Source organism: Dermacentor andersoni, chromosome 1 (assembly GCF_023375885.2).
Source record: "Dermacentor andersoni chromosome 1, qqDerAnde1_hic_scaffold, whole genome shotgun sequence".
Taxonomy (NCBI): domain Eukaryota; kingdom Metazoa; phylum Arthropoda; class Arachnida; order Ixodida; family Ixodidae; genus Dermacentor; species Dermacentor andersoni.
The window spans coordinates 95,456,480-95,480,054 of NC_092814.1; the positions used below are offsets into that span (position 1 = coordinate 95,456,480).

General features: G+C 41.5%; 2 protein-coding genes across 4 annotated transcripts in view; one reads left to right on the forward strand and one right to left on the reverse strand.

Moving 5' to 3' along the window:
- The window catches only part of LOC126543282 (ubiquitin carboxyl-terminal hydrolase 10-like), a 105,238-nt gene extending 96,661 nt beyond the window's left edge, over positions 1 to 8,577 (reverse strand). Inside the window, exon 1 of the mRNA XM_055061803.2 lies at positions 8,454 to 8,577. Coding sequence (XP_054917778.1) covers positions 8,454 to 8,471 — 18 coding nt within the window. The 5' untranslated portion in view covers positions 8,472 to 8,577. The remainder of the gene's footprint in view (positions 1 to 8,453) is intronic.
- Positions 8,578 to 8,980: 403 nt separating this feature from the next.
- Sec5 (secretory 5) overlaps positions 8,981 to 23,575 on the forward strand; it is a 49,575-nt gene continuing 34,980 nt past the window's right edge. For 2 of the 3 annotated variants that reach the window (XR_008608657.2, XM_072286447.1), the window contains exons 1-11: positions 8,981 to 9,258; positions 9,379 to 9,506; positions 9,609 to 9,779; positions 11,230 to 11,362; positions 13,496 to 13,539; positions 14,998 to 15,067; positions 15,591 to 15,715; positions 15,807 to 15,884; positions 15,997 to 16,142; positions 21,714 to 21,795; positions 21,878 to 21,980. Coding sequence is in view for 2 of the 3 variants with exons in the window: in XM_072286447.1 (XP_072142548.1) it covers positions 9,398 to 9,506; positions 9,609 to 9,779; positions 11,230 to 11,362; positions 13,496 to 13,539; positions 14,998 to 15,067; positions 15,591 to 15,715; positions 15,807 to 15,884; positions 15,997 to 16,142; positions 21,714 to 21,795; positions 21,878 to 21,980 (1,061 nt within the window). In the remaining variant the exon portion in view is untranslated. The remainder of the gene's footprint in view (positions 9,259 to 9,378; positions 9,507 to 9,608; positions 9,780 to 11,229; positions 11,363 to 13,495; positions 13,540 to 14,997; positions 15,068 to 15,590; positions 15,716 to 15,806; positions 15,885 to 15,996; positions 16,143 to 21,713; positions 21,796 to 21,877; positions 21,981 to 23,575) is intronic. The other variant, XM_050193798.3, reaches the window with a different exon arrangement.

Consider the following 23,575-nt stretch of genomic DNA (forward strand, 5'->3'; position numbering starts at 1 on the left):
AGTTTGCAGACTGTTGGTATTGGTGGCGAGCTCCACCACTAAAAAAGCTGGCATCATCGTCAGCGTGACGTGGCATGAGGGTTCACGTCGACACAGCGGCTGCTTCGGAAGTGCCAAAGCGAGCTGAAGACGAAAGTTTAGTCCCACCCATGCTGTGGTTCTGATTAAGTGGCGAGGCTTTACTGCCTTGGGTGTCTGCTTGACAACCTTTCAAAGTACTATAATAGGTAGTGGCTGCCTTTAGAGGCGTGCAGCATGGTAGGCTACTGCTCGGTGCTGCAGTGCCGGACGTACACAACGGAGCCCGGTGTCAGCCTTACTCGCATGTAGCCGCAGGACAAGGAGCTGCGTGAAGCTTGGCTCATGAAACTTAGAACCGGCAGAGAGCCATCGGCTACAACTCAGGTATGCAGCAAACACACCCGCGAGGGAGATTTCTGCTACGGCGCCGGGAGTGCGCGATGTTCGGTGAGTAGCAGAAAACCCGCACTGAGACGCTCGCTCGCCCGCACCCGCTGCCCGGCTAATGTCATGACGGTTTCGTCTATGAACTTGTTGATGCTAGATACTGGCAAGTTCACTGGAACAGAAAGGGAGCGGTAAGACGCACATTAAAAAAAGGCATATGGCATATGGTCATGTTTGTGTTATGAATTAATGCACTGGATTATGAAAAAGCAGGGGTAATCTCACTGAGAAGACCGATAAACATACAGTGCGACGCAACTTGAGAAATAATATTGAAATGTCCAAGAATTTAGAAGACAAAAAAGATTGCATCGTCGCGACGGCACATCACAGACGTCATAGGCGTCGAAGTCTCTATAACGAAATTATTTTTGAACAATTCTGATGATTGATTTGATTGATTTGTGGAGTTTATTGGCGCAAGGGCCAGATATGGCCAAAGAGCGCCAAGTCGATGATCAGTGCTTGTCAATGACATGTGAGTGTCAATAGTGGGGAGTATATGATACACGGCTGTATAGTGGCCTAAAACTATTCGCTAAAATGTGTAAAATATACATATGGTGCAATGTGGCTGTAAAAGGGCCTAAAATTTATTCGCTCTGAGGTGCGTAAAATTCAAGTATAAAAAATGAGAGTGATTGATCGTTTCTGTGATGACAATAGATGTTTCTCGGGATGAGGGACGATCAGTAAAATATGTAGTGTTTCTAGCACTAGTGCCTCAGCAAGGCCTTGAAGGCAAGGGCTGGGAGGCACGTGCTCTAATAGGTGTTTTCATTGCAGCTACGACCTCCAGGCGGAGGCCGTGCTACAAGTAGCCAGGCCAAATGACATTTAGGGTGTCAGTTTCAAATAAAAAGTTTAACACTGATTGAAAAGTAAAAAGGGGTATCCAGTTGCCTAATTTGGGTTTGATAACGTGTAGCTTATTCCCTTCTGCTTTATTCCATTGATCCTGCCAGTACTTCCTCAGTTTATGGCGTAAGAAGGGTTTAAGTTCTGTTGCTGGTAGGGGCTTATTTACATTCGTTTCATTTAAGGCGACTGACGTTGCACTTTCGTCAGCAGCTACATTACCTTTTATGCCCCTATGGCCAGGTACCCAGCATAGGACGATGTTTTGGTTGTATATTAATGCTAAGCATAGTTCTGTGTATAGTTCATTAAAAACAGGGTTCTTATGTTTTCGAAAACTCATTAAGGCTCTTACTACGCTTAATGAATCTGTGAAGATGATGGTCTTATTGAGATTTCTTTGTCTGATGTGTTTTACAGCTGAGAGTATCGCGTACGCTTCAGCCGTGAAAATACTTGTGTTAGGATTTAGAGTACCGGAGGTGGAAAAAGATGGTCCAAGTGCTGCATACGCAACACCAGCAGATGATTTGGAAGCATCTGTATAAAACTCGGCACAGCAGTACTTCGCTTGGAGTTCGAGGAAGTGTGATCGTATGTGTGCCTCAGGTGCATGTTTCGTTATTTCGACAAAAGAGATATCGCACTCCATGGTCTGCCATTCCCAAGGCGGTGGAAGGCGAGTGGGAGGCATTAGAATATTTTCTGGGATATAAATATCTGTTTCTTCTGCCATTGCTTCCAAGCGCAGGCTCAAAGGAGTTCTAATAAGTGGGCGGTTACGGTAAAGTGTGGCAGCGGACAGGTCGCTAACGATGGAATGGCATGGATGTTCGGTGTCAGATTTTGCCTTAGTGTAGTATGAAAAAGTTAAGAATATTCTACGTAGATGTAAGGAACATTCGTTGGACTCAACGTAGAGACTTTCAACAGGGCTCGTTCTAAAGGCGCCTGTTGCCAGTCGTATACCAAGGTTGTGAACTGGGTCTAGAATCTTTAGCGCACTCTCAGTTGCGGAGTGGTACACTACGGCTCCGTAGTCGAGGCGTGATTGTACGAGACTCTTGTATAAGTTAAGCAGACACTTCCTGTCACTGCCCCAAGTTGTTCGAGAAAGCAGCTTCAGGAGGCTCATGGTCTTCAGGCACTTTTCTTTAAGATATTTTAAGTGGGGAATGAAGTTGAGTTTTGTGTCCAGGATAACACCTAAGAATTTGTGTTCAAGGCTGACGGTTAGTCTTTCTCCCTTAAGGTTAATATCTGGTTCTGGTAGTACACCTCTCTTGTTTGAGAACAGGACACATGTGCTTTTTTGGGGGTTCAGTCTAAAACCATTCTCATCCGCCCACTTTGACAATCTATTCAAGCCAAGCTGTAGCTGCCTCTTGCAAATGCTAAGGTTACACGACCTGAACCCTATCTGTACATCATCCACAATTCTGATAGCGTCTATGCAACAATGGTTGCTAGTGTACTGTCACATGATTATATGCTGCGGCTTAAAGCTCACGGCGCGGTGCGAAAACACGCTCACAGCGAAAGCAAAACATTGTGCACGGCCATGCATGCAGACAAGCAGTCGGTCGCTGCGAACCTGTGCGATCGCTGTATTGAGGCTTCATTCTGTTATGCTCGATTTGGTTATACAGACAGCCCACTATAAGAACATATTTCACGTAGCTCATTTTCAGCGTTTGCCTACCTTTCTCGCAAGAAACCTGTTCGGGAGACTCCATCGCGGCGACCGCGTGCAGTGGCGTTCACTGTACGTATTCAGTAAAGAGATAGCGTTTAAACCATTCTGTGCTTTCAGTTTGCCCAAGGTTATTATATCAGCAGTCAAAAACTTTTCGTTTTGACAGCACCTACATAAATGTCCAGGAGGGCTGCCGCGTGGTGTTTTTACTGAGCGCCGTAAGCGAAACCTATGAGGAATGTGCCACGTGATCCCTCATACTACACAAGGGAGGCGCTTCCGACAGATGGCGACTCCTTAAGTCCTCGCCCCCAATATTCTAGTTCTCCCCTCACAAATCATTACATAACAGCCAATTACATTAAACAGCCGAGTAGATTCAGAAAGCATGATCCTGTTATGTTCAGACTGAGCACTGCAGTGCTATGTGGCAGCTTTAAGTGCAATTAGTTGTGCACGTGGATTGAGTATGACAGGCCACGTCTTCTACCTATCTGAGAAACATACATGAAATATGCAAACTGGCCACTAATGTTGCAAGCAGAGATATCGCGGTGTGCTGTAAGTCACCATGGCACAACTTTTCAATGTGCAATAATTTCAAGAAGTGTAATACTGCAGTGCATACACTATAGCCCCCACAATTCTGCCTAGTCTCACTTTCCAGCAACCTGAAATCACGCAAGGTTTGCTGATAACCATGCGCTTCGTGAACTGGCTGACACTAGCTCCATGTCAATTTCATGTTCTTACAGAACGAGCCTAGCACCTCCTGCCCTACACCTCATTGCCCACGCATATAACACTACAATTCATTTTGCACAAAGTTTGCACCAAGTGAAATGAATGGCAACATGCAGACAGCACAATGTTGCACTGGGAAATGAAGAGAAATGTGCAGCACTAACTACTTTAAGGAGAATATGCTTGTATGCGCTGTCAGGCACTACTTCTAATACGCTTATAATTTTTATGCTTTAATTCTCAGTAATCTCCTGCCAACAGTTTCACAGGTGCATTGGTGAGAGAGACAGAGTACCGCACAATTATGTATGAAGTATTGAAGGCATATGTGCCACACTGGGCCTCTTCCAAGGCACTTGCAATGACGTGGTCTTTTATCACATTGATGGTAGCAGCTCTCAAAATTCAAACAAGACAGTAACACAGGAAGATGTCAACTTCAACTGATCGAACAAGGGTCGTCTCGGGAGGCTTGCCAAAATGTAGGCTCAGGAGACACATCCATTGTTTGACCCCTGTTGTTCTCGTGCATACACCCAAAGTATGAAATACCAAGATTACATTCTTTGCCTGGCAACTTCAACTGAGGTCAAAGACTTCTTGCCTTAAAATAAATGGTGCAGTTTTGCAAAGAGAGTATTACAATACTTGGGTAAGAATGGGTAAAAAGGAACGAGCTCCAGACATAAATGACAGGGCTTTTCAATGCTACTGGACATTTCAACTTTATAAAATGAGCGGACATTTCCAGTAGATACCACTGCAAAAAAGATAGGCTAAATTAAAAAGAAAAGTCTTGCACAACTACTGAGGCATCTGAAGTGACACAGCAAAACTTTTGCTGGCGTTATCCAAATCGCTCAACTGTGAACGTGGAAATAGCAAACTTGTGGATGAAATGGTTTGAAGGGCACTGGCTGGCTAAGAGAAAAATGCTGAAAAGCAGTATCATATTTTCAAGTAAAATAGCTTTAATAGTGTGTTTGGGATAAACACTAGCAATTCAGTAGTTCCTGAAAGTACATGCAGCAATTTTTAAGTGCAATGTTTTATTAAATACATCAGCACTGAGGCAAAATTGAAAATGCCATCTTGGTGTATGGCCAGTCAAGCAGCTTATTCATGCAGTCTAATACCCCTGTCAAGCGGCGCGTGTAATGTCATTCACAGTGAATGAGATTAGGTCTTACTAGACAGTTTTTACTTTAGCGTACGCATACCACTGCATACACTATAATATAGCGGGTCGTTACTGCGCATGCACAGAATGCTAAACCACCCATAATGTATAGCTTACGCACGCTATTTGTATTATTCCGCTTCAGCGTCTTTGCGTGGTGTGTGCAGCTTGCATGAAGCATGGAGGCAGTCCCGGCTGCCCGCTTCGACTTGAATTTGGCATTGCTTTTGTAAAATTCACTTCGTTTGTAGCAAATGACTAAACGGCTTTCCCTTAGTCTTAGGCCACTTCGACAACAGAATATTATGGATAACCTTGCGGAGTTTTCGAGATTGCCTCTCACTGAAACATTCGAGATGTCAGCGCCACCTATCACTGCAGTCTGGAGATAGCCGCAACGACGGCATATGGCCTCTGAAATCCAAAGATTTCGCAGGGCAACCAAAGCTAACAAACGTACGCTGCTTAGCATATGCCGTACTATAGCACATAGCGTACGCTATAACGGTAATGCAATTTTTGATGCTTATACACGGGCATAGTGAATGACTTTTGCAGCTAATGGCTTTCGCCCATTGACCGAGTTTCCAGAACTCATGCAAGCAAGGCTTGTGTAATCTCGACAGTAGGGGCTTGGCAAAAAATTACACAAGCGATAAGTTAAAACAAAATGTAATCAATATAAAGGTCATAATTGCTGTTATGAACTTTTTAATAATGTTATGACGTACAGCACGATACTTCAAGTAGTTTGCGCAGATATATTCTTGTTCCCAGTGTCCGACTGGATGCTAGCACCTCTTGTCGGCCATGTTTACAAACGGTAGTCTTTTTCCATTTCTACATATTGTTTTCAAAGTGGTGCAGTGCTAAAGCCTATCCAACCACGGAAGCAGACTGTACAGCTTCGTCAGCGGAGAATGAGAAGCAAAAAGTGCACTGGACCGACCACATGAGCCGCGTGCTGCTGAAAGCGTGGGAAGATTACCTCACCGATTTGCACAGGGTGAAGCATAACCTTAAGGTATACATGTGCTGGGTGCCTGCAGGCGGATAAACATCGCCATTAATTGTGAATGCCACTCTGTATACCCATGTAGACAGGGAACGCAAGACCGCAATGACATTCGGTATGAATGTCATTTACTGAATGAGATTACATGCGCCGTGTGACAGAGGTATAAGAGACAATGCTAGTCTAAGTACTCTGCAGCAACTATGAGCACTACGCCTGTTTTTAGAGGTGATACAGATTGGCGCAATGGATAAAAACACATGGTTAAGAGCACAGCCTAATAGAATTGCTGCTGCAGGATGGCCTGACACATTTTGTCTTAACCTCAAAGCCTGTTATACAGTAAAGCGCATATGATTCACACATCCACATGCAGGCGAGTATAGCCAGAAAACAGCAAAGGTCATGGCTGACTTTTAAAGCAACGCTTTCTTAGCCAGCTTTCCAGGTTTTGGCCTGTCGGTCGCTATTTCGACGGATGCCATTTGGGGATATATACACAAAATTTATATAAAGGTACCCGCAAAGTGGTTTATATAACTTTGTGTGCTGAAGAAGTATGTCCGGTTCTGTTTTGGATAATAAAAAAAAAAAATTCTTCCTACATAAAACCTCAACATATAGATTGCTTGCACTGACGTCATCCAAGGTGCCAAGTTGGTGAACAAGCACGGTGAGAAGCTACGTCAGTTATTCTCGTGCAGCAAGAAGCTGTGTCCATGATGTCACATTCCACACGGTCGCAGAGTTCATACCTTTCATTCATAGTTAATTCGAATGTTCAGAAGTCACTCCCAACCCATTTCCAAGGATTTCAAGGAAGTGTAAGAACCCTGCAGTCAGCTCGCAGGCGGTCTGTTAATGGAATGGTGAACCATATTTACCAGATTCCGTGATTTACTTTGATTTAGACACTCAGTAGGTGTCACTAGGTGCGTGCTCGTTACCTGGTCAATATATTAGAATGGGTCATCTCAGACTATGATACAAGACGTACAGAATCCCTAAATGCTGCTTGATGTACGTCATACTTTTCCATGTATACACCTGTCGCAATTCTTCCCTTGCCAAGCATCATCACCGCCTTAGTCCCTGTGACATCACTACATATATGTCTCACGCCGAGTATCTGCCTGATTTGGTGCTTGCATATTGGCATACCTTGCGTGAGATGTAGTGCAGCCATAAAAATTGCATAACAATACAGTTGTGAGGTTTGTGGCAGGTAAACATTTCCTAAAACTACACCATACATATAGCAAGAAAGTAAAAGAAATTGTAGACTTCACCGTTAGTAGTAAAGTATTTAACTGCTTCACTTAAGCTCCACTTGAGTTCGATTCCAATGTGCATTGGATCTGCACACCTAATTATTAACTTGGCTCTTCGCGCTCTGTCAATGCAAGCATTCACGCACAAGCAGCATAACAGATGCAACTGAAAAGCAGCATTGCCCAAATAATGCCATTCCATAAAAAGCAACTGCACATTCTTCAACCTCTACAAATATTGCGCTTGCAAAAAAGGAAAAGAAAGAAAATTTGTGTGCATGTTTAGCGGCATTATGCTGGTTTATGTAAATATTTTTGTTGGCACGTTTGACGTTGCCACCGCCTTCGCCCATACTACACAACACGTGCTCGACCAGTTCAATAAGTTTATCTGGTTGGCTTAATCGCGCCGCAACTGGACGTTAGCACGTAGAGCGCATTGACGTGTGTATAGAGCGCATTTGAGATTGAAGGAATGTGATTACAGAGTTTGTAAAATGTGTCTTCATTAAAATCAGCTGTGCTTAATCCAGTTTACACAAGCTAATAAAATGCACTGGTTAGAACAGACACTGCCGCAAACTTTGTTCGACCCCAAGAATCTGGATGTCACTTCAAAAAAAAAAAAAGAAAGAAAACTTTGCTACAGCTCCTAAAACTCCAGCTAAAGGAGGCAAGGTGGCAGCAACAACCAGGTCATACCCATTGAATCTAGTCAACATTTACGCTACCGTAAAGATAGTTTAAACAAATCTCATCGTGTAAACACTGCTAAGAGCAGGCCTAACGACGCAAACGTAACTGCACGAACTCAATCTTACATGATGACACAAGTGAGACTTGTAGGTTTTTGCCTTCTGTATTGTTCAGCAGCAACGTTCGACATGTGCAGTCGACGCCGACCGAAGCAGTTGGCAGAATGTGTAACAACATGAAAGGCATTAATGCTTGATAAACAGTATTTTGACAGTTCACACTACCTTTTCATGCCGCAGCAAGCAATAACAACTAAGTACGTTAAACACACAGTACACAAAAGAGCACGTTGAACACACATTTAGGGTTAAGCAGTAGGCCTAAAACTTGCGGACTTGCAGCTTTCTGGCCGTTCATTGGCACTGTCGAAGCAGCCGATAACGACGCTGGTCACGTCAGTGAATCCCGGCTGCTTCAAATGTGCCTACAATCGGCACTTGGCAAGGAACGTTCGGTATCACTTACCAAACGCGCGTCGCCCATGGCAGAAACCTCTGCGTCATGGCATACAAACGCCGCAAACAGACATGTTTTGCTAAAAATGGCGGAAGAGGTGGCGGCCGCCGGAGCGCCGGAGTACGCTGGCTGGAGCATGCGCTGACACAGCTGACACCACGTGCCCGGTCTAGCAACAATGAAGCAAGAATCACAATGATCACAATCGCGGTGGAATAATCATAATTATGGCACAATACACTTCTTTCAAACCCATAAAATTTAAAATGACCTTTACGTGCGTTTGTCTGTAGGTTAAACCAACGCTGTCTGAAGGGACAACAAAGTCAGCCTTTTCAACAAACAGCAGCTAATTTGGTTTTTAACGCGTGATGTTAATAAATAACTCATCCAGAAACAAAAGTAACTGCATTACTGATGTAAGTCATGCTAAACGATGTTTTTTTTTGTTTAGATTTAACGTTTTGTCTGGGACGACTTCCTTTCTGCGTGGCTCCGAGTTGTGGATATGAGCCAAAGCTTCCGGCGCTGCCGGCACTTCCGACGTTTCGTTAGACTCTAGTTTCGTCAAACAGCCAACTAGCGCTGTGAGCGGTTGTTTATTCTGTGCTGTGAACGATATCAAATATCTTTTTGAAACTTTGATTCAGCCGCATTGTCTGAGTAGAAGATATGTAGCACCAGCGATATTAAACCAGGAGTGCTGCTCATTTGATCGGACTGAGGATGTGCGTCATTTACATGCGTGTTTTCACTTCGTTTCCTACAGTAACTTTCGTGGCTAGTGTGGCCCTGCAAACGCCCATTTAACACGGTACAAATATTGCACTGGATAATCGCATTCGTTCATATGCTTGTTGTCTGCAGATTTCGCACTCTGTGTATTTTTAAGCTGATACTGTGTATTGGTCCTTTTTTTTCTTCACCCTTTTAGATATAACGATTGACATATAATGGGAGAGCCTCCGAAAGTAACCGGGTTGTCCCCAGTTGAAGGTCCCCCGGGAACCAAAGTTACCATCCGTGGTGAAAACTTGGGCTTGGACCAAAATGATCTTCTGAGTGAGTGATGCGTGGTGCTATGGCAATAATTCTAGTCGAAAAAAATTAATGAAAGACGGCGTGAGGAAGTTGATTAAACATTCAATACTCGCTTCTTTGCAGACGTGACCATCTGCGGGGTCGATTGTTCTATGTACTCTGAGTGGAAATCTTCCAGCAAGATAGTGACACGGACACGAGTGTGCACAGGACGAGGCGAGGTGGTTGTCACCACAAGGTCTGGGGGTGTCGGAACGTGCACTGTAAATTTCCGCGGGATATTGGAAGTTATAGGTAAGGTCTCCGTTTATATCTGGTTATTTCACAGCTGCCGTGTCGTCTCTGGAGCTTTTCTTTTTGTGTGTGTGTTTGTTTGAGATGAGTTTAGTGCTTACAAGCAGGTGCGAGTCGCATGCGAGATGTGATACAAAGGAAGAAACTGCGCTGAAATACGAAACGCCGGGAGTCCCACCCCTTGTACGAGCTTGCACACTGAATTGTAAGACTGCGCGGGTAATATGTGCTGATAAAGGGCATCGCTCAATCGAATTTGCAAAATATGCAAGCTTGCTGTGCCAAGTGCACTAGTGCCCATCAGCATGTTGTTGTAGTGTTGTGCTTCTTCACAATTTTTATGGCTGAGTGCAGGCTTAAATGAAAATTTGTTGTGCAGACGCACATAAGTGCAAGCTCTGCTGCTATGTATAAGGTTGCAGGTTCAATTACAGACTGCAACAGCTGCATTCCAGTAGAGGTATGCAAGATGTAAAAGTACCTGTGTGCTTAGATTTTGGTACTGTTCAAAAGCCCCAGGTGGTCAACATTCATTCACAGCACTTCTCATATTCAAGTGCTTCTCCGGCATAAATTAAGAGTACTGACACATTTCTGACAACTCACTTTTTTCTCTTATAGACAATTTCACAGTGCTAGAAGCATCTACATTTAAGACTGTTGTAGCTGTGTGTAGGAACCATATGCATGCACTTCCTTCCCTTCAGATCATTTCAGTAAAACCAGCATGTCTATACCACAGTCTAGTCTGCATTATGGCGGGATTGTTGCAAATGCCTCAATTCCTCTAGCTTCTGAAATGCAATTACATCATCTTTTAAAGAGGTACTAAAGAGGAATACTAAGTTCAGCTGTATTAGCAAGCTGTGCTTCTGCAATGGAAAACGGCCACTCTTAGCATGAGAGTGGCTGTTTGCTACATCCTGGAATTAAACCTTAGTGACAGACACCATAAATCTCATTCCCCCTTTCCTCCTTTTTCCGCACCCAGCTTCTCGGAGGCCTTCTAATAATAATAATAATGGGTTATTATGTGCCAAAACCACAATACAATTACGAGGCACACCATAGTGGGGGACTCTGGCTTAATTTTGACCTATGGGGTTCTTTAACGTACCCCCAATGCATGGTACATAAGTGTGCTTATATTTCACCCCTGTTGAAATGCAGCCAATGCAGCCAGGATCGAAACTGCAACCTTGAGCTTAGCAGCACAATGCTACAGCCACTGGGCTACTGCAGTGGGTCCTAGGACCTTTTGTTCTTGCTGCCCCTCCCCATGAAAAGTACCACTTAGACACTTACACACCAGCATAAAACTCTGCATGGAAAGTGCTTTTTTGTCACTTCCTCAACCACTTCCCTGACACTGGTGATTTCTTGATTGATGTGGCCTGAAGCCAAACTTGTGCCCTAATTAAGACGCTGAGTTTCGTTTCGTCTTTTGTAGGCCCAACAGTGGAGTCAGCCATTTGGGTGGACGAGTCGCACATGTTTTCTGATGTGTTTGGCCGAAAGGGTCATCCTGCATCCCCTGCTCAGCTGCACCCAGAAGATCCACTCGGCATCTCGGATGAGTCTGTGTCAGTGGTTGATCTTTGATCATTCATTATTGATGGCATTTATTATTGATGGCATTCATTATTGATGGCAGCGGTCCAGCTGAACGATCTGCATGTAGTAGGTGGCCCTTGAACGATTTGTGTTTGGGGAAAGAAATTATATTATCAAACAGACTTTAAATTGTAAGTAAGAATATGTTCAGTGTTCCTTTTGTTACTGCAAGGTAAAATAATTGTAGTCCGTTTTCATTTCTGTAATAATCTATTATTTGCTAAAGGCATTAAATGTTTTATGTAGTTCAGTGGAGCCTCTACACTTTACTGTGTAAACGCAATGTGACAAAGAAAGCAATGAAAACCCATATACATGCATGCCTATGTGCACATAAGCACTATAGGTACCTTAACCCTTTGACTTGCGTGTATTTTTCTGACTGCTTCTCAGCCTCTGGCAGGTTTTCTTTGAGTACTGGTTCAGTGGACATTTCATGCTACGTAGAGGCAGATTCTTCATCCTTGCTTTCTCCTTATTCAGATTTCATCAAATAAGTTCCCACATCTGTCAATGTTCAGATGGACCTGTTTTGCCATGCCTGCCCTGCCAAGTCAGAGTGAGGGAGCCATGAGATATGCACTCTAAGTTTTGTGTGGTCAGATGCCATTTCTGTAGATGGCATAATTGATATGCAGAGGTCTTTTTCACATGAGTTGCAGCTGCAGAGGCAGTATGTGCACTGAATACACAAAACAACTATACTTTGGAGTGGCAGTCAAACGGTTAATCACTGTCATCACCTCAAGGTGCTTATACCTGTTATCTTTTTTTTTAGGTTTGGAATTTTGCTGCTACTGAGTGACAAGACAGGAAGCATGAAATAAGCAGGATGGGTGCAGACATTCACAGCTTTATTGCACATGTATATGGTATATTGTGACACCAGGACTGGCAGCAATTAATTGTAAATGAAACCAAACAATATGTCATGCTTTCTGTAGCCTGTGACTATGCAAGCACCTTCATTTATTTTCTTTGTAAAAGCAATTTTCCCTGTTTTGAGGCTCCGTTAAACTCATGTGGAATGAGTGGTTTGGTTTCTTTTGATCATCACTGCTACTGTTGTTGCTATGTGCTGCATGTTCGTGTAGTAAGTCAACAGATGTCAGTATCTGCCCTGCGTAGTATTTTGCATTTTGTGTTCCTGTTTGTTCTGCGAATATGTCACATAAATTGGGCACTCAGCCAGTCCAGCTTTTTGCCTTATCTGCAGTTTAATAATGAGGCCGCTGTGTATGATGACAGGGACTACTACAAGATGGTGGTCATACGTACACAGCCTTGATATCCTAGATGTGTATGCGCTGGGTCTATCTCTTCACTATGAAACCTGGCAGTGGCCACTCACTCACTCTTGTACTTTGCTTGACATTGTTTTATGTATACAATGTGTACATTAACTCAATGTTTTGTTTTGGGCAGCATTATAATTCAGTTTAGATAATTCAAACATTTATTGATTCAAGACTGAACCTGTGGTTCCTAGGAGTTTCAATTAATGTGAGGCGACTGTTGGAAGTTCAGCAATGTACATCATGTTAGTGCTTCAAACACGGGGAGCTGTACCAATGGAGAAAGAAAAGGTATTTGCATCAATCAAGATAATAAATCTAGACACATCCCAAAAGTGAAGCATTTGTAATTCATGTATTGCACACAAGGAAAACAAATGTTCAAGTTCCTTCAGCAAGTGCTGCTTCTGTACAGCAGTGACGTCTCCTGCACCATATATTTCACTCTAGAAAGCAGCTGTTGGCAAGTGTTTCTGGCTAAAATTGGCTTAAAAGCTGGCCCTTGAAGGGGCCAGTAGCAGGCATCCATGACATGCGTATTTGCTCTTCGGCGAATCTTGTCCCTCATGCCACCAATATGCACATATCATAATATGTGCATGGCCCTCTTTCCACGGAAGTGAGTTGCGTTATAACAACACTGTATGCTTGGACGCAGCCAAACATTACAAGCTGCAACAAATCAATTTCTCCAATGAAATACTTTATTAAAAATGGAAGAATTTGATTCATATTGAAAGCTGATATTTGCACATCTCTACCCTTAGACATAATAAAATTACAAAATCATACTGTATTATTTTTCAGGAAACGGTTCCCAGAGGAAGAACTTAGACAGCTGTTCCCAGAAGGTACTTTTTTATTGCAGTTTTTTTTTCTTTTGCTCTCACAAAGCACTTTATAAATGATTAAATATTGTCAGTCTTCTTACATAAATGGAAGTAAGTGTAATCATGAACTGCTTCTTTATTTGATCGTAATCAGCAGCATGTCATATTTCATGCCTACTTCTACATGATGGCTGCCATGCCTGTGCATGTCAAGATGTCTGTACAACGTTGTCGTTATGGATGAAACAGCTGGGACTGGACTAAGTGTCCTGCCTCCCATATCATGCAGCGCGCTAGGTGAATAATTTGATTAGGAAACTTTCTCTCTTGGGAGTCCTTGCTGTATTGCATGCACACATATGAAATGGCGAGGCTTGTATCCCAGTGGCTATTGCTATAGCTGATGGAGCACGCTACCTTGTAGTGGCCTCAAAATACATGCAAATACAATGTCTCACTCCGAGCCTCTGTCATGCACATTGCCACAATCCTACCAACAATAAAACATTCAACTTGAGTGATAGCTGTGTGGTTGGTGTGTCTGGCTCTCAGCTGCGCTCGCCTGCAAGTGCCTCGTTTAGACTCCTAAATAGTGTCTGTGAGCAAAGTTTCATTTATATATATTTTTTAAATTTTGCATTTGCCATGTGGTGAACCCATAATTTACATTGGACTCTATTGACATTTATTTGGGTTCTCATTGGAATTGTCATGCTTTTTCCGGTATTGTGAATTGCTCCTATCAAGCTGTATACAATGAGGGTAAGAAGTGTTTCATGCTTAATACACCATTTTTTTAAATCCAGGAGAAACAAGCTTCAGCTTTGGTAGCCTTGAAGCTGTTTTCTAAAAAATGAAATAATTCTGTCCTTAAAAATATCCCTAATCAATGGTAAATTATAAGCATGCCTGATTACTGAACATTGCATACCTGTAATTACTTTCATTGAGTATGGTGCATACATTGTAGGGGATATATATTGGTACTTGATGAGGCAGCTTACCCATTCAAGTCATTTGTACTGTTCAGCTGCAGGTCACAGTTCATCTTACTGGCTGGAGAACTACCAGCGCTAGCAAGCCGGGTAATGCTTGCTCATTCCATGTTGAAAAAGCTCATATGCCCCATCACTATCATATCCAATAATCCTGTGTAACATATTCCAAGGAATGTAGTTTTTTTTTTTTTTTTTTTTATGTGGTCCCATATGCTTCATGTGGGATGATTAGATTTGGGAGTTACGGTGCATTAGTTTTTCGACAGGTTTACCCTGCATTGTTACACATGTACTAAGTCTGTGAAAAAGTTGCTTTTGCATGGCACATGGCTGCACCAAGTCGATGATGACCATGTATAAAGGGGTGGGCTGCCCTTCTGAAAATGTGGGAAAAAGGAGGCATACACCAGGTTGAAAAATTTATTAAGTGACCAATATAGGGAACTTTCTTATTCTTTTCATTGCTTGTACGTACTTCAAGGTTCAGGAAACTTGCTTTCCGAGAACTTCAACCCTGCGTGCTACCTCTTGGAGAATTACAACAGCACAAGGTGAGGCTTTGCCTGTGGTTGTTTCACTGTATGGTCTTGTTTACAGTGTGTGGGTGGTTTATTGCAGAGCGTACTTGCATCAGTTGCTAGGAGCCGCAGGTTTTCTTCTGAGTGTGCTGCTAAAAGGTCAAGCCCCTACAAAAACTTCTTGTGGGGCAGTTCTTTGCTTCGTTGCACACTAACCCTGTATCGACAGCTCTGCATGGAAATGCAGGCAACAGTGTTCACATGGCTCCGAAATAGATTGTGTGCATTAATGCCACACATGTCCTCGATTGTCAAGAGTCAGACGTGCCAGTAGCACTGCCCGTCTCATGTGCAGTACATCTCACAATACAAGCTGTCCTTTGAGCATGTGTTGAACAAGCAGCATTTGTTAGCAGCTTTGAGCTCTAGGCAGGTGTTTCAAAGGCTGTAGTTGAAGCTGTACAAGGATTCGGATGTGTACACTTCTCTTTCTGAAGAGGAAGCGATGGAAACTTAGTTTTATTGTTTTTGCCTTGGTCTTCTGCTTTTTTTACAGTTTCAGTGACCTGAAAGCTGGGCTGCTAAGCTTAAAGCGAAAAGTTGGCCAGCTCCAGGACGGTCCTTCATCATTTCTGAAGTCGAATGTCAATGCCATTGTTGTTTGCCTGGATGTCCTTCATGGTGGGTACCTTAAAATTGTGTGGTTGCATTAAGACATTGTGTTTTTATGTTTACATCTCATATTTTTTCTTCTTCAATTAAACACTTTTAGAGCTTCAGAAGGCCATGGAGAAAGATAAGCAAGAGATGGGGTCTGACTTGACTGAAAAGCTTTATGAAGCTGTGACAAGTGGGTATAACTTTGGTTTGCTTTCGTTTTGCGTTGATGTATGCTATTAGCAAGATTCAAATTGCTTTTATCTTTTTAAGTGGCTTATGTTACCTTAATATTTAAATTAAAGGATCCAAAAATGAGGCAGAAAACATCTTTGAATCCATCTTGGCCAGAAAAGATCAAGCGGATTCAACACGCAATGCCCTTGGAATTTTGCAGAAGTTTAGGTTTCTTTTCAACCTTCCTGTCACCATTGAGAAGAACATTCAAAAGGTATGCAACTTAAGCTGCTTGCCAGCTATTACGTCCACTTTTCCTTTTTTTTTTTGTAGTTTTGTAAAAACCTTTTGTGTTAATGCTACATTTACCATTTATAGATTTTATATACGGCCTGTGTTTCTTGTTTGCTCTATTGATCATAAAACCTCCTCCTCTTGCTTATCATATATCTTTCGAATAGATGATCCCATTTATGTGAAAGTAAACGGCATCTGTTGGGATTATGTTAGTATTTTCGGCCACCAGGGGGTTGATTTGATGTAAATAACGTGCAGGCTTGAAGGCCTCCTTTTTGCCTGATATATTTGCAATGAATTACTCATAGTGATTAGTTAATAAAGGTCAGAAAACTTTTTTCACTAGAGGATAAGGGGAACATGCTAGACCTTGTGCTAGCTGCCCATTGCTTTTGTTCGAGCTGGGACAGACTACCTTAAAAAATAATAGCAACATATCACTTTCACAAGGGCAGTAAATATGAAGTTTAACTATATTAATAAATTACATTTCGAGAATGAAAAAAAAAAATCACTCTCCCTGTGAAAGGGCGCTTTGTAGGCCACAGAATTCGCAGAAAGGAAAGATTGGTGGAAGCATCCCATTGAAATTTCTGTACTTGCTACCCATAATATGAGTGATTTTTACAAGTTTTGCATCAGTTTAGTTAATTTTTTATTGATAAGGAAGCAGTACATTGCATTTGAAGTGAACCAAAGGCCCTTCACTCTTAAAATGGCCGAAATACGAGAATATGTGTTTAAATCTACATCATCATACTGATACACTGATGCTGTGGTTTGTCCACAAAATTTGAGGTAGGAAATTTTGTACTGTGGGTTTCACTTTTTCTTGTAGTCAATGTTTTTTCACCAAAGGAATTAAAATAGAGTTTTGAAGGAATGCTTCACCAATCTAAGCTGATGTGTTTTTATGTAGCATTCCTTTAGCATGGGATGTGGTCAGTAGTAATTATCTTGTGAAACCTGCGTAGAGTTTGTCACAGTAGCTTCCATTTATGCTCATGACAGACCCACAGTAAGGTTAACTTGATCGGGTTGCAGGTTTTTGTTAAATTGGCTAAAGCTGACTTGGATTTTGGGCCGTGTAATCTCCCGAAACACATAAAATATGAGACTGTGCTTTGTTGAGCTGTTCCTGAGCAGCTTATTCCCGGCTCCCCGTTTCTCCATTGGGGACTATAGATAAAGATTAAATGATTTAGTGATACTGCATCCAGGATTGGAACAGCTTGCAGCATTTGATATGTTGTATTTCAGAGTCATTTACTGTGAAAACGGTTCAGAGCTTGAAACTGGGTTTGCCATGTCAGTCTGCCTATCTCTCCTTTCCGTTATGCCAGTGACGATGGCTGTCATCATCACTATTGCCTGAACATCTTCTCATTGTCAGCTTCACCCTCACCATAGGACCAAGAAGAAGAAAACTTTGTGCACAGCACTACCACCAATAGGGTTATAACTCATGCCTCTGTATGCAGTCAGAAGCTTAACGCACTAACCACTGTGCTATTGCGTGGCATTGTCACTTGGTAATTTGTGTGGGGTGATGTGCCTGACAAAGACTCTTGAGATTGCTGACATCTGTGCATGTATTTCAGAGGCCACAACGGGGAATACTGACGTAATAGTTCTGCGGAAACCCGCAAGGTGGAGGGAAGTAATTAATGAATCGAAAATGAGACATCCACCCAGTCATAGTAATTGATCGAATTGATGCGGCTGCCCCAAAAAGGCGGTGGTCCCGGGCTCAAGTCGCGGACCAGGACGAATTTTTCTTCAACTGTGAGGCTTTTCTTTCAAGGCACCCGTATGGGTTTCCTTTGTAGCAATTGCTATGATTGGATAGATGTCTCTTTTTCCCTTTATTAACAGGGAATTATTACTGTAGCAGATCAGTACAATGTTGTGCACATCGCAAAGAAGTTCTTGAGAAAATGCCATTGCCTACTCTAAGAGCCTGCTACTGTCATGCCATTGGTACTGAGTTCAGGGCCAGAGAAATTACTGAAGTCTCAAATATAAGTCCCAATTTATACAAGCACCAGTCAAGCAAAAAGATTAAATAAGTCAGAGTAAGATTTTTTTGTTATGGCTTTAATTCTTTTTAAAAAAAAAGCATAACAGCTGATGTCCTTGAGTGCAGACAAAGTTTCAAGAGGTTAATGTGTTGCTACTTGCATAAATGCAGTTCATAGCTTTCTCATTTCTCTTTTGCTAGAAAGACCAGCAACATATTTGGATATGGCTTGTGATATGAACTTATTCAGGCGGTAATCTACTGCTGGTTGTATGCTTCACTAAAAATTATAGTTTATACACCTTTTGTCAGCGTGCGTATAATGTGTTTTGCACCTATGTAGTCTATTTTAAAAATTTGTCTGGTCACTTGTAGCAGCTGTGACTGCTTTTTCATGTTGCATGGACTATGTAAGAAAGCTGAAAGTTTGAACACTGTTCAAATTGAGCAGGTTTTATTCACATTGAATATGCGGGCAGCCAATGAGCCTCCAAATGTGTTTGAATATTTCAAAAATTTTTAATGCAGAGCTAGATGGTTATGAGCATTTTTTCTTTCTTTATTTTTTATTCCACCACTCGCTTGCCCTGATTTAAACCAAGCTCAGACTGTCTAGAACCAGAGGGCTCATCAGGAATAATATCCTCGATTATTACATCATCATCAATAGATAATGATGTCATCATCAGCCTATTTTTATGTCCACTGCAGGGCGAAGGCCTCTCCCAAGCTTCAATTATCCCTGTCTTGTGCAATCTGATTCCAACTTGTACTTGCAGATTTTCTCATTTCACCACCCCACCTAGTTTTCTGCCATCCTGGACTGCACTCCTTTCCCATGGCACCCATTCTGTAACTGTAATGATCCGCCGGTTATCTGCCCTACGCATTACATGGCCTGCCCAGCTCCATTTTTTTCTCTTAAATGTCAACTAGAATATCGGCTATACCCGTTTGCTCTCTGGTCCACACCGCTCTCTTCCTGTGTCTTAACATTATGCCTAACATTTTTTGTTCCATCGCCCTTTGTGCGGTCCTTAAGAGGAAGCTTTAGCTTGGGGGCTCCTATCGAAATATACATGGGAAAGAACTCGTTTTTCTCAGCAACCATTGATAAGCTTTGTTGCATTTTAAAGAAAAAGTTATAATCTAGTGATTGTTGGTGGCGTATTTTTCATTTAGGTAGTGAAGTTTTTAATAAAAATTGGCAAAAATCACTAATTTTCAGAAAATGAAACTAGCATGTTTACAACTTTGTAGCTCAGCAATGAAAAAAGATATCACAATTCTGTAAGTTGCACCTAATAGTACATCAAAAGCAGACAAAATTGGTGTATTGTACATGGCTCTCAAATAAACCACTAACATGCTTGTACAACCTTTGCAAAACCCATGTAAACAACGTAAGAAATTCACTTAAGATACAAACTGACATGTCAAATTTGTCCGCTTTGGACGCTCTAACAGATGCAGTTTACTGAACTGCAACATCTATTGAGGCAGAGCTACAAATTTGTAACCTTTGTACTTCTATATTTTTCAAGCTTGCCAATTTTTGAAAATACGTATAAACAAATTCAGGCCCTAAATCGAAATTCTGCTTACAACATTCAATAAAATTTAACTTTCTCTCTCAAATGCAACAAATTTCATTAGAATCGACCAAGTGGTTATCTCAGAAAAGTGTACAGGTGTTTGAATAGGCAGCATCACAGTTGAGCCCAAGCTAAAGCTTCCTCTTAACTTGTTCTCAAGCTTCTTTGTTAACCTCCAAGTTTCTGCCCCGTATGTTAGCACCAGTAGAATGCAATGATTGTACACTTTTCAATGACACTGGTAAGCTTCCAGTCAGGATTTAGTGATACCTGCCATATGCACTCCAACCCATTTTTGTTTTTTTGTAAGTTTTCTTATCATAATCAGGGTCCCCTGGCAGTAATTGAACTAGATAAACTAAACGTACTCCTGTACAGACTCTAGAGGCTGACTGGCGATCCTGAATTCTTGTTCCCTTGCAAGGCTATCATCATTATCTTTGTCTGCTGCATATTAATCTTCAACCCCACTCTTGCACTTTCTTGGTTAGGGTCCTCAATCATTTGTTGTAATTCATCCCTAGTGTTGCTGAAGAGCACAATGTCATCTGCTAACCGAAGGTTGCCAAGATATTCATCGTTGATCCTCACTCCTAAGCTATCCCAGTCTAATAACTCGAATACTTCTTTTAAGCATGCAATGAATAGCATTGGAGAGATTGTCTCCTTGCCTGACCCCTTTCTTGATGGGCAACTTTCTATTTTTCTTGTGGAGAATCAAGGTATATGTGGAATCTTTGTATATATTTCTGAAGATATTCACGTATGCCTCCTGTACTCCTTGATTGCGCAATGCCTGTATGACTGCTGGTATCTCAACTAAATTAAATGCCTTTTCATAATCTATGAGAGCCATATGGAGAGGTTGATTGTACGCAGCAGATTTCTTGATTACCTGATTGATGACATGGATGTGATCCATTATAGAATATCCCTTCCTGACGCCAGCCTGTTCTCTGGCTGATTGAAGTCAAGTGTTGCCCTGACTTAATTGTAAATTATCTTTGTGCATATTTTATACAATACTGAAAGCAAGCCAATGGGCCTATAATTCTTCAATTATTTAACCTCTCCCTTCTTATGGATTCTTATAATGTTGGCATTCTTCCAGTTCTCTGGTACTCTTGAAGCCATAATGCATTGCGTATGAAGGACTGCAAGCTTTCCAAGAATGATATCTCTTCCATGGAAATGTATTTAGGACCAAATAAACTGTGCCTAAAAGTTAACAGGCACGCTAATACCCTTTTGCTCTGTGCACGGTGCATTGCGTATAGCCGTCTACAGCTTCTCACAGAAGACAAAGCTATGATGAAGTGTTTTCTCGCAGCCTGAGCATGCAGCCAGGCTTTGGTGAACATCATTCTGCACTTATTTTTATCGCCTATGAGGTGTAGCTAACAGTGCCACACTTCATGTTTAGACCATAAAACATATAGATATTTAATCGCACACATCTGCCAAAACTTCTCTGAAGACCTCTTATGTGACGCTGTATTTAATCTACACATATGGCAATTTCAATAGGCCCAGCAATTTCAGTCACTTCAGATTCACAAGCTTAATCATGAAAATGATGCATTTTATCCATTTTCTACATGCCATAGCTCAGGAAAGCCATCATTTAAGCATGGACACTATGACCTATGGTTGCTACAGCAATGATTTGTGTCCCTGCTGCTCAAATACAGATACGAACTGTGTTTAAATGATTGTGATCCTAATCTGAACTATATTGCCCATTACTTGTTACTGTTGCCAGGTGTCTTCTTTCATAAATTTTATGATGCACAAGTATTTGGTATTGAGATGCAAATTAAAAGCTACAGGGTGTCCGCTAGAATAAAAGCTTTCACCATCAAGGTGACCTTTCCTCTCCTACCACCCTTTTACTTCAGTATAATTATTTATTTATTTTTTTCACTTTAACTAGGGAGACTATGACATTGTTATCAATGACTACAACCGAGCAAAGTCCCTATTCCAGGACACCGAGGTTGCTGTGTTTCGCAAAGGTGCGGCCATTTATATTTGTTAACAGTTCTATGGTGTATTTCTTGATACAGCTGTGGCTTTCTTCTTTATTCTCTGCTTCAGTATTTAACGACGTGGAGCAGAGAGTGCAGCGATTTCGCACTTCGCTCATGAACAGTCTCAAGCAGCTACCCATGCCAGTAGACGAGCAGAAGCGTTTGATTAGGTGAGATTCAAGCGGATGAAATACGTTTACATCTGTTATTGTGCTTGGAATGGGGGCACTGGCACTCATGATAAGCATGTTGGTCCAACTTTAAAGATGGGTTCTGTTTCAGCCTGATAGTTGAAGAAAGGAGGTGCAGTCACTCAGGCAATGGTTAACTGGCATTTCTGAACCAGTGTGATCTTCGAAATGTCATTCAACTGTTGACCTGCTAATTGAATGCAATCACTCTCTTTTTTTTTTTCTTGTCATGTCTTACCTAACCTGATTAGTATGTTACTTTTATACTAGTTTTGTTTTAATCCTGTCATTTGGTTTCATTTGGTAATGTGACATTTTGCAACTCCAGCAGCATTGATATCCTTTAAATTTTGTTTCCTATTTACTTTTTGATTTCATATTAGTGCATATTCACTTTGCATATTGGCTAGCTGGAGGCTATATCATTAAAAAATGCAATTAAATTATGGCATTTGATGTTCTGAAACTGCAAGGTGAGGTATTAGTGATACTGTAGAGGAGGCCTCCTTAGTAATTTCAACCAGCTGAAATTCTTTATTATGCACCCAAAGCAGAGTATACAAGCCTTTTTTCTTTCACGCCCATTGGAATGCGGCCGCCGCAGCCAGAAATCGAATTTGCAACCTTGTGTTCATCAGCACAATGCCGTAGCCACTGCGGACATGGTATATAAAAATAATCAATTTGCTTTTACTCAAATATTAAAAGCCAGAGTATACGAATCCAAAGGATCATTCCATTATTTATTAGGTTCAGTTTAGCTGTGCTTGTATTTATAGCAAATGGCTCAAATGCCTCAGTTGCATGTTCAACAGCATTTCAGGCACATGCCTTATATCTAGCATTCATGTACTGTTAATAATCTTGTTTAAGCATATCCCTTAACCAATACACTACCTTGTGTGTTTTTGTTCTTTCATATTTTTAGCACTCTTTGGCTACCGAAACATCTACCAACTAGCTCACTTGATTGCATTATTGCCACTAATTTCTTCTGCATCGAGCACTTTTCCTTTTACGTTTTCTCAGCACAACAGCGCACTGTCTTGTATCTTCTTGTTTTGTCCTACCTGCTGGGATGTACACATTTAGTGAAACCACTTGATTTGCACTTCATTGTGTTAAGGTTTAAAATAAGAAAAATAATTCACAAATGACAGCACTACTACACAGATGAGAAACAATCATATGATGTTGATGGTGTTACTAATGAAACCACTGCATGTTTCTTGGCTTATGATGTATGTTGCATGCTTTTTGCTGAGCTGGAGATTGTCATGCCAGATTTGAAAGTAGTTATGTTTCAGATGCTTGCACTACATAGTAGCCTGGATAAACAGATTCTTTCACATCTATAAGTTGCGTAAAAATAAAAATAAAGCTCAGGAGTCTTGCCTAGTTTTTCGAACTCCCTAGCTAAGCATTTTCAAATCATAGAATTTGGGGAAACAAAATGTTCCATAAAGTAAGAGTGCTAGTTACCCAGATTGAAGCATAACTTATACCACATTCAACAAATTGTAAGCTTTGGCTATTTAGTTTGCATTAGTAAAACTAATGTGCATGAATTAGAA